We start from the raw sequence: 17258 nt of genomic DNA, 5'->3' as shown, positions 1-17258 counted from the left end.
TCCTCGTCTTACCATTATTAAACTATCATTATTTAAATTAAGTATTTTATCAAAATATATATAGTTTTAATGTTTTTGGATAAGATACTAATAGGGTGTGTTTTCATTGACTTTCAGTTGACTTAAAGTGTCTTTAGCCCTCAATTTTCTGCATCTGTAACATGAGTTAAGCTGAGATCACTAAGTTTGAGATACCTTTTGACTCTAACATTCCATAATGCTGTGAAGTAAACATATAGCTTAGGCAAATGATAGTAGAGTCCATTTGGATGAATTCCTCCTTAGATAATAGATTTGGAAGCAGTCCCAGAAATGGTTCCTTAAATCCTCAACTTTGACATCATCTTTCTCTTTTTGTTTAACGAAGCAACTTTAAGATTTAAGCCATTATTTTTAGGTCTCTTACCTTACTTCCATACTGTCCTAACACAACAAATTTTCTTGTGTATATTGTCTTTTAGTGAAGCCATTGGAAGTAAAGTTTTCTTTGCCTATTTTACTATACACTGCTCATAGCTAAGGATCATGAGTGAATTTAGTGTCAATCCAAGAGCCTAAGCTTGAGCTACACATTTAAGGAATCTTCATGTATCTAGGCTTTCTTCACTGGCAGCCAAGATAACTTAAGAAACTTGCATAATAGTGAAGTTGTTGAAATATATTCAAGTAGATACTATTTTTTAAAAAATCTGCTTGTCAAAATTTTAACTCACCTGAGGAGGAAAATGGTAGGGAACATTTAAATTGGAAAAATCATTTTTAGTGTTTCCTCAAAACTTTTCCTGTGTTTCATAAGAAATTATAAACATATTGTTCTCAAACTTTTCCATATAAAAAAGGCCCCTTGTGGAAGAAGAGAACATATTTTTAAATGTGTGGGGAAGTAGCTATCAGCCTGCTGACTGGCATATATAGTATTAAGAAGCCTTCTGCATTTTTCCCTCAAAAATGTACGGTTGTGTATTCTATACTACAATACTGTACCGCAGTGTTTATTTTAAAGTAAAAAACATTTAAAATATATTATTTGTAAAATTATTCTGTTCTCACCTTCATCTACAAGGGAAGTTAAGAATTTAGTTAAACTCACCATATCATTCTGTGGCTTGGAGTTCCTGATCACAGCACTGTGTGCTCCTAGTGGCATGTCTAGCCCACTGGTAAGGATAATGGGCTCAGCATCCAGGAGACAGTGCATTCTTCATGGTTCTGCCACTGTCCTCGAGTATCACAGTGTTTAAGGTGCTTGATCTCTTCCTGGGCTTCAGATCCTTGCTTAGTTTCCTATACTAATCCAAAATCCAGTCACACTGAATATTCTTTCAGATGCATCTTTCACAATGTGCAGCCTTACCAGTGCTGTACCATATCACCAGTGTTGGCTTTCTGTCATTCTTCTCTGGCCTGTTCAAATGTCAGCCCTTTTTCTATTGTTCTGTCATTTATTTCCTTGGAACTTTGTTCATACATGAGTTACAGCATTTATTCCAGGTTTTCACAGATTCCTTCATCTCTCTAAAGCCTTCCCTAATTGTTCCTCTCTCTTCTTCACTGTCTTAAACTCTTTGCTCTGGGCCTGTGTTCATCTGTTGTAATAATAACTTATTATTTGTTTTGTGTCAGATACTTTCACTCCAAGCAATTGAGATTCAGAGCTGTGGAAACTTCTTTTACATAGCTGGTGGTTCTTTTTGTTTTGTTTTGTTTTGGTACTGGGGATTGAACTCGGGATCTTGCATTTGCGAGGCAGGTGGCAGAACCACTGAGCTAAATCCCCGGCCCTAGCTGATGGTTCTTGAAAAGGAAATGGGCTAACAAGTAAGACAAGTATCAGTGAGTGAAAAAATCAGAAGATATGAGACAGTTACTGGTTGGCCTGTTAATACTGGGTGATTGGAAAAAGCATTACTGAAAGTTGATATTTATGCTAGTCTAAAAAAAGGAATCTGTTTGAGATATAAAAGTGAGAACATCATTTCTGGTAGAAGGACTTGCTGTTGCAAAGATCCTAAAAATGGAAAGAGGTTAGAATTTCCCAGGATTAGAATTCAGTCACCTGCAGGCAAGGGGGAGAGTTGTACTAGTTGAGGTTTGAAGGGGATGGATAAAGGGTACAGATCAGACAGGGCTTAGGGCATAAGGTTTTTATATTTGATTCTAATGTAACAGTGTTCTCTGAGGATGTTTTGAAGGGACATGACTGGAGCTGATTAATATTTTATAAAGATTTCTCAGATTACTCTATAAAAATGGATTGGAGGAGAGAAAGGTAGTAAAAGCCCTGTTACAAAGCCATGGAAGTTGCCCTAGAGAGAAGAGAGATGTGGACTATGGTGGTGGTACAAAAGATGAAGTGAAGCAGAAAAGACAAAATTATGTTTACAAAGTAAAATTGCCATCTCTTGCTTGTGGGAAATATGAAATAAAAGATAATATCCTTATTTGCATTTTCTGTGGACAATTCTGTTAATTCTCTTATCAATTTTCTCAATAGATTATAAGCTTTTCTTAGATTGAGACCATTATGACTAAAATCTGTACATTTATTTTCTTGTATAGAATACTATCAATTCTGGGTGCTAAATAAATCTTAGAAAAATTTCTCGGTAACACATTTTTTATAACTATATGTGAAAAGTGATTTTAAATATAAAAATGTTTACATAGTAGAGTGATAACAACATTAAAGGATGAGTAAGACTCTGATGTTAGAGAAAGAGGTTCTGTTTCATTGAACTTCATTAATGATCGAAGGAGAACAGTAAGATAGCAGAGTACATTCACTAAATAGAACATAAATAATTATATTAGAGCAAAAGTCCACAAGGCCATCCGCCTCAAGAAATCACCAATTTTGTAAATATGGCAACAAATTTTAATTATATAAGATACTTTCTTCTGTGGATTTAAATAGAAAAATATGCCAGTTTCTTAAGATTACCAGGAAATTGAATTAAAATTTATTTCAAAAGTCTCTGGTGGATCTTGGACAAATAAAATATTGTTATTAAAAGCAAGAATCTAAAAATTTATATTTAATAAACAAATCCCATGTAGTTTTGGATAGGGAAAGTGATTTTTCAACTAATATTTGGTAGTTCCTTGAAGACATACTACCATGATCCCTAAGTAAAATTTAGTGTCTATGATATAGGTTGATTATTGTTGATGAATAAAAACTATGTATTTATGGTAAGTAACATGTTGTTTTCATACTGGAATTTGATTATGGACTGGCCAAAATAATTAGCATCAATTTGATTGTGCAAATGCTAAATCAAGCTAATGAAGTTACCATATATTCAACATTCTTTGTAGTTAAACTATTAAATCTGCTCTCACCAATTTTCAAGAATATAATGCATTGTAATTAAATATAACCATTTTGTTTAATAAATCTTCCCACTTATTTCTCTTATCTAACTCAAATTTTGTATGCTTTGATCAATGTCTCTCTGTTCTCCCTACATCCCTAGCCCCTGATAACTACAATTATATTCTCTGTTTACATGAGTTCATTTTTTTTTTTAAGCGTCCACATATAAGTAAGACCATGTGGTATTTGTCTTTCTGTGCCTGGCTTATTTCAGTTATCTTAATATCTTCCAGGTTCATTCATGTTGCCAAAAATGACAGGATATTCCTCTTTTAAAATGCTGATGAGAATAGCATTGTGTGCATGTGTATATGTGTATGTATGTCATACATATATAATGTATATGCCTATTGTGTAACACGTACATATGTTACACACATACATACATGTTATATATATACGTTTTACATGTGCATACATTTATATAGTATTTTCTGTATGCATCCATCCATTAATGGGCACTAAGTTGATTCCATATATTGGCTATTGTGAATAATGCTTTAATAAACATGGGAGTACAGATATATCTTTGATATCCTTATCTCATTTCTTTTGGATGTATACCATAAGTGGAATTACTGGATCATTTTTATTTTTTTGAGTAACCTTCATAATGTTTTCCATAAAGATTTTACTAATTTATATTCCCATCAGCTAGCTCTCTGACAAGGTTTCCCTTTTCCCCGCATTATGCACAACAGAATCTAATTATCTCTTATCTTCTTTCTATTTATTTATTTATACATGTTTGCAGTATGTAATGATTACATTTTTCATGAAAAGTTGGTACATGTAGATGACACATCTTTATTCTGTTTCACCCTTACCCAATTCCATCCTTCCCTGCTCTGTCCAATTCTTGCTCTCCATTCCTATTTGCAAAAGCTCTCTTTCCAGTTTTTCTTTCTTTATTTCTTGTTTTTCTATCACTTCCCTCCCCTCCAACCCCCCTCCTTGGTAACATAAATCCTAGCAAATGTGAGATGATTTTACTGTGGTTTTGATTTGCACTTCTCTGATTGATGGTATTGAACATTTTTTTCATGTAACTGTTGGTCATTTTTGTCTTCCTTTAGAAATGTCTTTACAGGTACATTACCCATTTTTAATTTGCATGCATTTGTGAATTTTCTAGTATCCTTCCTGTTACTGCTTTTTAATACTGATTTTAGACTTTCATGTTCAGAAAATTACTTGACTTTAGTCTTTTATAGTCTAACATATGATCTGTCCTGGAGAATGTATATTCTGCTGCGTTGGGAGGGAATGCTCTGTATATATCTTTTAGGTGCATTTTGTTTAAAGTACAGTTCAAGTCCGGTGTTTCAAGCCTTTATTCTGGTACACAAAATCCTTTATCTTCTGGCCTCTCTCTCTCTCTCATGCTTCTGCAAGTATAGTACTCTTGTTTCTGACATTCTGAACTATTTGGTATTATTTCTCTGAAAATTGTTTCATGTCATTATCTTCCTGCCACTGCATTGTAGTAGAAGTTTGAAATAGTAAATGGATAAATCATAGTAAATTATGGATGCATAAAAGTAACATTTATTAAATACTGACTTCATGCTGAGTGCAGTTGGAGTGCTTTATCTAATCTAGTTTAATCTTTAAAATAATCATAACATTATATATTGTATTACTGCCATGTTGTACTTGCCAGCTTCTAACATTGTACATAATTTATTATGTTTCTGATATCAAGTTACCCTCACCCTCTCTAGATGTTTTAGCATCACAAGTGTTTTAATTTCTCAGTTTCATTTACTGTGGTATGTCAGGCATCTAGAACAGTACCTGGAATATAGTAAACATTCAGTTAAGTATTAAATGATTGAATTATTGGATTCTTTGGTCTAGCGATCATAAAGTTCAACAGACTAAATTCTTGAGACAATTTTAAAATGTCAGCTGACATATATTCTTGTAGTAGTATTGTCTTATTATTGTTATTTTAAATTATTAGTTCTACTAATAAATTGCACTGAATGGTTTCTTTATACTCTTCAGTGTTTTCCTGTTTACCTATACCGTGGTAATTTAATTTAGTATAATGGAACTTTACAATCATCTGATTATCTAATTTTTGAAATGGCATAAAAATAACAACTTATTTCCATTTTTCACATGTTTAATGTACTTGGTTTGAGCTCTAACCTGACCTGCCTTATTCTCACATGCTATAGCAGTTTGTGTTTATATATAGCTACTCATTGAATACCTTGCATTTTGCAGATGTCTAAAAATATCTGTTGATTTAATTTCTTGTAACACTTCAGAGTAGTTTTCAGTAACTTGTCAAGGTTTACTGAAAATTTATAAGAAGAAACATTTAAATTAGTCTCATTAAATTTTTAGCCTAGAGTATTATATAAAAAGGCAAATTTTAAAGATTCATAAGAAATTAATATATTTTAAAAGCAAATTTTCCTGTATTTAAAAATTTCTTACTTGCTAAACATTTTGATTTATTTAAAACACTTTCTCTAGCTCTCAAGACCTTAATTTTCTTAGATTAATTATCTTATTTTGCTGACTAAGACGTTTCTAATATTAGATTAATTTTTGAGGTATTCCTTTAGGCTGAAGAAGGAGTTTGGGTATAAAGATTTGTTTATTGTGCTGCTTCACTATCCCTGCTACTTTTCTTCAAGGTGGCCAAGTGAATAGAAGAGAGCAGTAATCCCTCTTCTCCCTTCCCCAGCCTGGGTCAGAAAATCATATCACAGGCCGTTTCCTCAGCACAGTTTTTTTCATGAGTAACCCTCCACCCCAAATCAAATAGGGTTTTTTTCTTCATTTTAAATAAAAATTTAATTACTGCCATCCTCAAAATTTTGATGAAATCATTGCAATTAAGTATTAACATAACATATGAGTAGACTGCTAAGGGCATTAGGCTGTTGGAAATAACACAGCTTGTTTTAGAGTTTTAGATCAAATCCTGGAAATACATTGACTGGTGAATAATTTTTAAAAAGCCGACATGCTTGGGCCGGGGATTTTGCTCAGTGGTGCCGCTGCCTGCCTCGCAAGCATAAGGTCCCGAGTTCAATCCCTGGTACCAAAAAAATAAAAAATAAAAAAAGCATACAACTTATCCCTTAAAGGAAGAATACATTTCTACCAAGCCAATATGTTCAAGTTTATTCTGTGAATCTGACCAGAGCATTATTTTTATATTTTTTGAAACAATTTTGACATCAGGTCTATTCTCTATACTACGTGACATTCTTTAAACATTCATTTTATATTTAACTGTAACTTAAGAATCTGTTATATGATAAATGTTCATTTTATGAATAGTATTGCTCACTGAAGTGCATAAAAATCACTAGATAATTTATTTGAATTAAATCGATTTTCTATTAAGGTAGCTTTTTGAAGATAAAAATATGGTAAGAACCCTGGTGATATCCAGAAATAAGAACAAGAAGCAGTTTTGGTGCTTGAAAATATTTACCTCATTACCTGTCATAGTATTTTATGATTGTGACATGAGCTTTAACAAAATCTAGTTCTTGCAGTTGTGGAAAATTTAGAGGGAAAACTGTCATTGACCTTGAGAATTATGTCTATATTATTATTTAAATATATTCTGTCTCATTATAGTTGTAATAAAATCATAGAATCCATATTATGGAAGTACATTCATGAATTTCTGTAAGAGTCCCAACTATTTAGTTTTGGTATGATTATTTGGCATACTTAGTTCTAGGTTTTAAATTTTCTTTTGGAGTAAAAAGCAAAATGTCAAATTTCATGTAGAAAGTATCATGTTAAAGACAATTCTTACTGTCCCTTAAAATCTACTTATAATCTAATTTTATAGTACAGGTTTATCATTTTCATTGTTAATAATGTTATTAGTCATTACTTCCAATAACAAATACATTCAAAACCGTTTTCCAATTACTTAAAGATACATAGTTGTTAAATGATAGATAACTATTAATTGACATGTTATGGTACATTATAGATTCATAGCTTTTAAGTACAGATACTTTTCAGTTCAGAATTATTTCTGTGCAACAATAGCTTAAAATGATTGTATCTCTCTTACATGCTATGAAATGATCCAGAGTTATTAGAGAGGTCTGACCATTAACCTGCTCCAGTTAAGAAGAAAAAAAAACTGTTAATGAACCAAAAGTAGAAAAAAGGATTTTTGGACCAGTATTATTTTCAGTATTGTCTCCTTTAGTACCACTTTTCTATTTATTCCTGGATGTCTGTATTTGTGTGTGTGTGTGTGTGTGTGTACATATAGTGCACGTATTTGCGTGTAATCAGTCAGTACTTTGCAAACAGTCTCATGCTGTGTACATTGGTAAGTGATTGTCGCTGACAGGATTGTTTGGAAAGTCAGTGATAATACGTGGCATTTTACCAAGTGATTAATTTATTTTGGCTCGAATCACTAGTTTAGTAACACAGAGTAGTTACTCATGTTCAAAAATGCATGATCAGTAAATACTTTTGGGATTTATCTCTTTTTTAGACTTGAACTATTCTACTCATTTAATAAAATGGATGGATTATTTTCAGTAAACACAAAAATGAAAACCTTTTAAGAAGTCTTATAGACTTAATCTTTTTAGAGCAAATTAAGTCCTCTAAAAGGACGTCTTAGTTTGTTCTATTTGCCAGTATTGTACTATTATAAATTTATCATTTTGCTTTCACCTCGCTTTTTAAAAGATGATACATACTCCATCAACTTAGATCACTTTAATTTGATTTATACTGTTGTGTTAAAAATATGTACAAATTAAGTTTTACATGTATTGAAAATTTCCGTTTTTAAAAAATTAATCACTTACTATACATACCAAATACACCAACATTATATATTGCTAGCTCTGACCTCAAGATAGGATGAAATGAATTGCTTCTGTATGGTATAATTATTCAATTTTAAAACCTGGTAAAAGTGCATCATCTTTAGCATTGTTTCACATACTTCAGTCAGCAGCATTGATTCAGTTTGAAATTCATTTTTGGCCCAGCATGTAGCATAGTGCTAGAGTGCAAAGTCCTGGGTTCAGTCCCCAGCCCCAAACAACAACAGCAAAACAAATAACAATAAAAACTGTGCGCCATGCATTTTTGCCAGGTTTCCATGATGATATATACATAAGAAAGACAATGATTTATTCCTCAGGCCACTCAGAAATAGAGATGGAAAAGGTAATAGGAAAAGTAAACTTTTATTATTTAGCCTTTATTCTATCTATACAATTATAGGCACTTCATATCATTTTCATTATTTCTCATAAAATTCCATAATGTACTTATTATTATTCTCATTTTATAGAAGGGAAAACAGTCTCAGGTATGAGAAGTTGCCCAGGTTCTTAAATCCAGTAAGTGAGAGCTGTGATATAGACCTTTCACACTCCAGACTCCATGTGTGTTTGTACTACTGGAAACCTTCAGCGTGTCAGCATACTGAGGTTATATAAATGGGTTATGTGTGGTTTCTGTTTTCAGAACTCATAGTTCTGTGAGAGCAGCTCAAGCTCCAAAAAGACCAGACTATCATTTTAAGCTGTATTCATTTAAACCTGTGTTATCATATTTTTTGGTCAAAACCATTCCATGATAAAATAAAAAAATGATTAAGACACATTTTGAACAGGAATCCATTGATTCATTTGACATTACTTTTTAATTTTAATTTGTTTTAATTTCAGTCTGCAAGAGGATTTTGTCAAAAAATTTTACAGTTTAGCTGGTATACATTGCTGTTATTAATTACCTTAAATTGCTCCCTGAGGAAAACTGTGTTTCTCTGTACAAGCCTTCTCAATTAGTTTTGTCCATTAAATAGTCAAATAGAACACTAGTGCAGTCTGTGAATTTTTTTAAGTGAAGCTACTTTATTTTAATTCAACTAAAATTTAAATTTCTAGGATAAAAATCAGTCAGAATTAATTTCAGAATAAATATGAACGTCTTGTGTTAATTCCCAAGTCTTTAAGTACTGAGAGAGCTGAGGCCTGGTGAAGGAGGATCCAGTGTCCTGGATAAACTGCTTGGAAGGCAGCAGTGCTTTTGTGCAGACTCTTCTGCAGAGGCATGTGCTGGGCAGCTATCTGCAGCCTGTGACCTTTGCTGCTGCATGTTGCTGTTTCTTTTAATGAGTTAGAGTCTGTGCTGGACCTTCATAATCTAACTAATTAGCTCTTGTTTACTGAGCACCTGCTCTTTGCTTGGTTTGAGAAATTTCTTATGTACATTTGTATACATCATCTATATGCATAATTATATGGGAATCTCATGGCAATATTTTTAGTATAGGTAAAAATTTAATATTATGAAACATGAAAAATTAACATATTTGGCACTTACAAATTTCAGTTTATTGATGGTCGGCTGGCAAAACTAAATGCAGGAAGGGGTTTCTCTGATATATTTGAAGAAGAGATCACATCAGGTGGCTTTTGTGGAGGTATGAAATATTTACAGTATGATTATCCATCTTCTAAATAGCAATTGTCTTGATTTTTGCACTTGTGTCTGATGTAATCTATTTCATGTACAGTAATTTCCTCCTAAATATATGTCTTAAATATATTATCTTATAAAAGCTATGGTATCAACTTATTTTGCTTGGTGTTTTTATTCTAAGCATTGTGATTGTCTCATAAATTGGTAGCTGTTGGCTCAGATGATCTCTTAATATTATTGAAAATAACTCAGATCCACTCAGTTTACAGGCTTTAACCTTTCCTCCTGAATAGTAATAATCTCTGCCAAAAAATGACTTAATGATAATAGCCATAACTGAGTATGAATTTAGAAACTGAGATTACAGTTGAAGTAGTACATTGTAATATAATCCAGAAAATATTTGAACATTCCTACTCACCTGCATTTTTAAGTAAATGCATTCTTAAATGTGGCAATTTTTACCTTTGTTACTTTGCTGACCACTGCAGCTTTAGGAAAGTTTTAAATTTACCATTCCACAAATATAATTAATTTTTCAAACACAAATATTCAGTGTTACAATTAACTAGGCAATTAATGATCTACAAAACTATATTTTGTACACTGTTATTCTTGTATGTAATCTCAACTTGCAGAGAATTTTGCTTGAATCCTTGCAGTGTTCTGTCCATTCATTCAACCAGTATTGCTGGGTCCTTACTATATACTGTTCTTAAGATACGAGGTAAACTAAAGAAATAAAAATCCCTTTGGCTTGTTAATTTTTAACCTAGTGGTGGTACATGCCTATAATCTCAGCACTTGGGAGGCTGAAGCAGGAAATCCCTGCAAATTTTAATCCCTCTGGGCTACATAGTGAGACCCTGACTCAAAAAGAAAGAAAGAGAAAATTTTTCATCTATACATGTATAAATAGTTCCTAGAATTCAGAATAAAACATGAGAAGACAAAAAGGAATAGTAGTCATCTATAAATTTCACAAATTTAATTTTATTCTTAAATAGGAATTATCTTCACACCATAAAAATATAGAAAATATATAGAGATCATTTGTTCATTGAAAGAAATACAAATGAACTTGGCAGTTGTAGACTTTCATTTGATATAAGTACATTTCATTGAAAGCATTTAGTTTAGAGAAAAAGTTAGTTTACTTGGATCAGCAAGTAAGCTGAATGTTGAATCATTTAGTTCCTTGCTTTCCTCAGCTTGTGGATAAAGATTTACCTTCAAATGGAGCTTTTGTGTTAAAATAATGCTTTTTTACTTTTCAACTCAGACAAGCAAAATATTGTCAGCTTATGGACAAATTGCTTTAGGCATCTAGTCAGTATTTACATAACTGCTGTCTCATTATCTTTATGACCCGTGGGGCTAGTAGCTTTTATGGAATTGAAGATGACATCTTGTGACAGTAATGGGGTAGAACTGTGATCCTTTTGTACAGTTAAATTCCATAGTCTTAACCATCAAGCCAGATGCCTATGTAATACAGGGAAGTGGCTTTGTGTGTTTATGTGTGTGTGTGGTAGAAGAGGGTAACTAAAATTTTTTACTAAAGGTCTTATTTTTTAAATAAGAATAGGGGAATATTGTCATCTGACTTAGACACTACTATATTTTATTATGATTTAATGACAGTTGCTTTTTGCCCTTTATTATAATGAAAAAGGTTCTAAACTCTTACTTTAATTTGAAGTAATACTTATCCAAAAGAAAGCCTATTTCATTAATTTCCATGAACAAGAATTTACCTTTAAAGTATGCCTTGCAAGTGTTATTTTTAGTTCTATTTTAGATATGTATGGTAATTATTTCTAGAAGGAAATAAAAACATTTTAAAGGATTTCAAATATGAAAAATAAATAATCTAATACAAATTAATAATGTTTTTCTAACTACAAATTAGGAGATATCTGTCTATGTAGGATATGTGTTTATATGTGCATGTGTGTGTTTATTTCCCAAAGCAGTTTCTAGAGCCTACTCCAAACTTGTCATAGAGAATATCCTTATGAGAAAGAATATATCTATGTTGTGATGCTCACCTGTTCTTCCAAGAAGAAAACAGATTTAACTTTGTTGATTCTCATATAGTAATTTTAGTAATTACAAAATTTATTGAGCACTAATATGTGACAGAAACTCACATAAAAGATCTACAGGTATCTGTTAAACTTTATATACTCTAGGAGGCCCTTTGATTTTCCCATTTTGGAGTGAGGGGACTCTCAACTCAGTAATTCATTTAAGGTCACACAGCAAGTAAAGGCCATAACCTGAACTCAACATCTGTCTACCTGCTTCAAAGCTCTTGCTTTAACAACTATAATGCATTGATTTTTTTTAGAATCTTAATAAGAAAATATTCTGTATTATAGTTTTATTCAGACCCTCTCTCATGTGACTGAATATAAGCAAAACTCTTATCTCTTCTATCTTTTAAAGATTTCTCTTACACACAAAGCCCAGAAAAGATCATTGTATGAGAAGCCAGCAAAAACTAAAACTGAAGGAAAAATTGTATTCTGTTAAGCAGAAATAATTAGGAAATTTTTGAGAAAAAAATCTATTTTTTCCAACTTTTATACATCAGTGCAATAGTAGTTTATACACTATTTTTTGCTAATGTTCATGGTTACGACAAAATTAATATAAGTATGATAATGCTTTACAATTATGTTTCTAATTAATTCAAGACAATCAAATACAAAACATCTCAAATGCCATTTGAATATAGAGCCATAAAAATCTGTGACTGTATGGAGATTTTCCAAAAATTTTTTCTGTCCCAAGAGAATTATTAAGGAAATACATAATTTCCTCACACATGATTCCTTTCATAAGACTCTTGAAGAATACTCAACCTTAGCTTAAAAGGAAAATAATAAAGACATAAGGAAATCTGTAAAAGAATACCTATGGAGATTAAAAGGTGATAAAACAGAACCTCAGTAGAACAAAGGACTCAAGTAAATACAAATATTAATATGAAAAAGCCACCAAGGAGCATTGAGTTGTTAAGAACATGAATTTTCAAATATATATTTTTTCAGATAAAATAAAACTAGTCCTGAAAACTATATCAAATTGGGTAAACTTTAAAAAGGAGAAATGTTTTCAGATTGCTTTTATATGAGCATATGTATATTCATTAATAACGTGTTTCTTCATTAGTTTCCTGATATAATTGGGTCAGTCTTTTATTTGTTTCTTTTTACAGACTAAATTATTAAAGGGTTTAAAAAATGCTAGGCATTTATCAGTTTTAATGGCATTTCTCTGGCCAAATTGAATAATGTAGACCACTTTATGTCTTGATGAATAATTATTAATTACTGGAGTTTCAAATACATTTAAAGAAAAAGTCTTGGCACAAATAAAAAATTAAGATATTTTGTTCTTGAGTGTGACAAAATCAGTTGTTTAATTAACAAGAATAATGTTAAGAATATCCTCAAATGTGCTTCTGAATTGTCATAAGATAGTTAATTTTTTAAAAAGACAGTATTATTTTGATATTCAAATGAATATTTAAGAAAAAAGTAGCTTCATTTTTTCATATTACCAAAGGATTATGTGCTAGTCTCATAAATTTTTGGAGATAGAGCCTTAAAGCATAGAAACATTAAAATTTAGAGACAGTCCTTAAAATTTCAAAAATAGGAATTTGTTTTTAAAATTTGTTGTACTACATTCCCTATCATCTTAAGCAGTGTGTTTATACCTAGGGAATTCCTCTTTGTCCTCATACTTTATAATTCTAGATTATTACTGTTGATTCTTTTTTTTATTACTGTCGATTCTTAATATTACCTTTCTTTTTGGGGTGCTAGCTTGGAGCAGCCTTGTCCCCTTTTGCGTGTGATTTCTTTGAAAGTGGTACAGAGAAAACCTCTATGTAGTTTAAGTTTTATTATATTTTATTAAACAGTGTTAGAGGTAGTATTTCAGAGGTGAAGGAATACTGAGCCATGAATTAAAATACCTAGATTCACATTCTTTCTTACTTGCTAGCCTTCTAAAGCCTTCTAAAACATCATCTCAGAACCCCATTCCTTTATTTGGCAATTTACTCATGATAATTAACATTTATGGTGTTAGGATGTATTAGGGCCCATACTAGACATTGTATAGTGAGTATCTTCCATTCTGGCAGTAATTCTAAATGGCAGTAACTATTAGGCTTATGTGACGAATGAAGAAGGTGAAGCTCAGCCAGGTTAAGTTCCTAGGTCCAGATCACATCATTCACAGATTGGGCATGAGCTCCACAGGTGCCTTAAACTTCAAAGACCTCTTCCTTATTAAATTGTGCTGCTTTGTGGCACTGCCTGCTTTGCCTATTTTACAGTTCAAAAATACAATTCAAATAATGTAATGTAGGTAAACACATTTTATGACCTGTGAAGAGCTAAATATGTACTTTTTTATACCTCTCAATTCTATAAGACCTAGCCTTTTTATAACTACTCTGAAGTTTTTTTAATAGGTATTTTTTTTGTGGTTCAGAGATTTGTTTTTCTGGATTGAGATATGTTCCAGAATGCTAAATTGTGATCGTATTGTTAGCATTTCTGCTTTCTTAAAATCGTTTTGGAAAAATAATTAAAATCCTCTACAGAATAACTGTAACATCTAAGTCTTAAATATGTGACTTCTACTCAACCATTTTTAATAAGGAAGTAAAAAAATGAATGAGTGGGAACTTTGAATAAAGAAGTAAATGAATTATTTGGATGATATACAGTTTACTTATTTTTTGTTAATAAAATCTGGAGAAATAAATTGATAGAATAACTTGGAACTTGCCATTATTTTACAAGGGAAATAAATATACCTTTAAAACTTTGGTTAGGCCAATACCACTTGAAGCCCTGTGCCTTTTAAGCAATCAGCTTTCTTTTACATATGTCATTTTAGGTAAATACATTTTTCTATAATAATTTGATGAAGTAAGAAAAAATATTATTTCTTTCTGGATTTCTCTCAAAAAAAGGCACAGTGGCATGCTGAGTAGTAAAAAGTTCTTTATCAGAAAGTTGTCTTTTGAAATTTCTTTTAAATTAGAGAGAGATTTTAAGTAGAAACATGAATCCAGAGCTGGATAACAGCTGCAAAGAAATTATTGGGCTGGAATCACCCTCCCTCTATTTTGTAACAATGGACTGATACTCTTTTTTAAAAATCTATTCTCTGTTTTATTTTATTTATATTATTTTAAATGAACATAATTGTGTAAAGAGGAGGAAAGCCTTTATAAAGTAACATAGGCATAAAATATAGAAAAATTGATTTTAAAAGCACAGGAATTTTGGATTCAAAAAAAGAGATTATATTTCCCCTTGGGAACAAATATTAAAATGAAAGAACGTAGATTAATGTTTTAGCTTGGTATATCAATGAAGAAAATATTCTCTGTTTTTAAAAGTGCTTAATTCCTGTGTTCCTGAGAATTAATTTATTAATTCTTACAAATGCTATTGCTTCTTTCACAACATTGGGATTAAAATTTGCCTACTAAAATGTTGAAAGTATGATTTCTGTGATTAATTTTGATTTATGGACTTACTTTTGATCAAATGTTCCTGGGAACTTGATATATTCCAGGGAATCCAAGGTCGTATCAACAGTGGATGCAGACAGTTAAGGTAACGCCGAGTCTTCAGTGTCTCTTCTTTCATAGTAATGATTATGGAGAAATATTCAGTAAAAGCATGCTGTTTATAGTTGTGATGTTTATTTGTAATATTCGAAATGAGCATATATAGTCTCACACTTTGAATACATGTATGTTGTGCTCATAGTCACGTTGCTAATCCTAAAGATAATTTTAATGGAAACTTTTGTTCAGAGATAAGTAGCTTGTTTTGAGAAGCAAGTATTCTTTGTTGCTTTATGTTCTATTATAGAACAAGGAGTTAGATGGATTAATAGGATTTGGTGGAAATTTTATAATTTCTGGTAACATAATTTTGTTAATGTGATTTTTAAAATATTAAACTCTTCCATAGTTTAAGACTTTATTGCCCAACACTCAAACCAGCTGATAAACACTGTATTTTTTTTTGTTATTCTTTAAATACATATGTACTGTGTCACTGTCCTTATTACTCATCTGCCTAAACTTTAAAGATGAAATGATTTAAAATGATGTGTTACACCAACTGAAAGAACAAAATGAAATGTTCCTATTTTGTTTGACATTATTATAGTACAGAAAAACTTTAAAAACATTCAACATGAAATAATTTTTAGAATTCTGTTTAAGTTCAGGGCAAGGTTCTTACTCTATGTTACTGATAATGCTTTGTTTTCAGGACAGTTTGTCAAAAAATTTTGAAAATATACTGTTTTTCTTTTGCAGAAAGGAGGTGCACTATTCAACACAGCAATGACCAAAGCAACTCCTGCTGTACGGACAGCATATAAATTTGTAAGTTTTATTTTGATAAAAATTCTATTGATTAAACTATGTATTACTCTGGAAAATACACATGTAAATTCAAAATATTTTCTATTTTTAAAAATGTTTAGAGTTAATATTAACCAAAGGCAATTCATTTGTTAACATTATGTCATTGAATAGAAAGAGTATTTCCTATATAAAATCTAAAAATGGTTCTTCATTTTATTTCAAAGCTACCAAAAAATTGCATGTCAAATTGAAATAGTCCATGATCAGGTACCCTTTTGTAAATCCGATTCTTTCCTAAAACAACATATTTTAAATTTTCATCATATATTTGAGACTAAAGTGGAAAAAAATTAGCAAATATAGCAAAATTTATTTCCTCAAAGATGCATCGACTCTCCAGAATTAAAATTTTTTAGTGATTTGCCATAGTTTATATTATATTAATAACAATAACATTAAACAAGCAATGAAATAAAAATCTTTTATATGACAACTAAGACCCTTCAAGGTCTGTTCATTCTTCTGTCCTATTCCATCTCACCCTGGTCCCCTGAAGCTTACATATCTCCGAAGATACCCACTATGCCTTATTTCTTTAATGCAAGATACCCTCTTCTGTCTTCTTATTCTTGCTCAAGTTGTTCCTCTACTTGGAACACCCAGTTTTTGCTCAGTATCCACCTAGTAAACACCAGCTTATCCTATAAGACAGTTCAAGCATTGGTTTCCTCTTCAAAAAGTTTTCCCAGAGCCAGGGATTTAGCTCAGTGGTTGTACTGCCTGCTGTGCAAGCGCAAGGACTGGAGTTCGATCCCCAGTACAAAAAAAAAAAATTTTCCCAACCTCACTAAAAAAAAAAATTTACATAGCTTTTTCTGTGTTCCCACAGGAACTTTAAGAACTTGTTTAGTACTTGCTTTGTTTGTGTATGTTTTTATCTTTAGTACTAGACTGGTAGCTCCTTGTGGGAGAAGCCTTGGATGATATTCATTAAAATTTTTTTTAATT

The 17258-nt window shown here is 31.3% G+C and overlaps 1 protein-coding gene across 21 annotated transcripts in view; it reads left to right on the top strand.

The window, feature by feature from the left end:
- Positions 1-17258, top strand: part of Dennd1b (DENN domain containing 1B) — a 226966-nt gene that overhangs the window by 169087 nt on the left and 40621 nt on the right. For 18 of the 21 annotated variants that reach the window (XM_087193853.1, XM_087193844.1, XM_087193842.1 and 15 more), the window contains 3 exons: positions 9740-9830; positions 15443-15483; positions 16200-16268. In XM_087193853.1, the coding sequence (XP_087049979.1) occupies positions 9740-9830; positions 15443-15483; positions 16200-16268 (201 nt within the window). Of the gene's footprint in view, positions 1-9739; positions 15484-16199; positions 16269-17258 lie in introns of those variants that run through there. The other 3 variants (XM_087193859.1, XM_087193858.1, XM_087193857.1) reach the window with 2 other exon arrangements.

This window comes from Heterocephalus glaber, unplaced genomic scaffold (assembly GCF_053883595.1).
Source record: "Heterocephalus glaber isolate CG9 unplaced genomic scaffold, H.glaber_assembly_v1.0 deba00001600, whole genome shotgun sequence".
Classification (NCBI taxonomy): domain Eukaryota; kingdom Metazoa; phylum Chordata; class Mammalia; order Rodentia; family Bathyergidae; genus Heterocephalus; species Heterocephalus glaber.
This window is presented reverse-complemented; position numbering and strand designations above follow the sequence as displayed.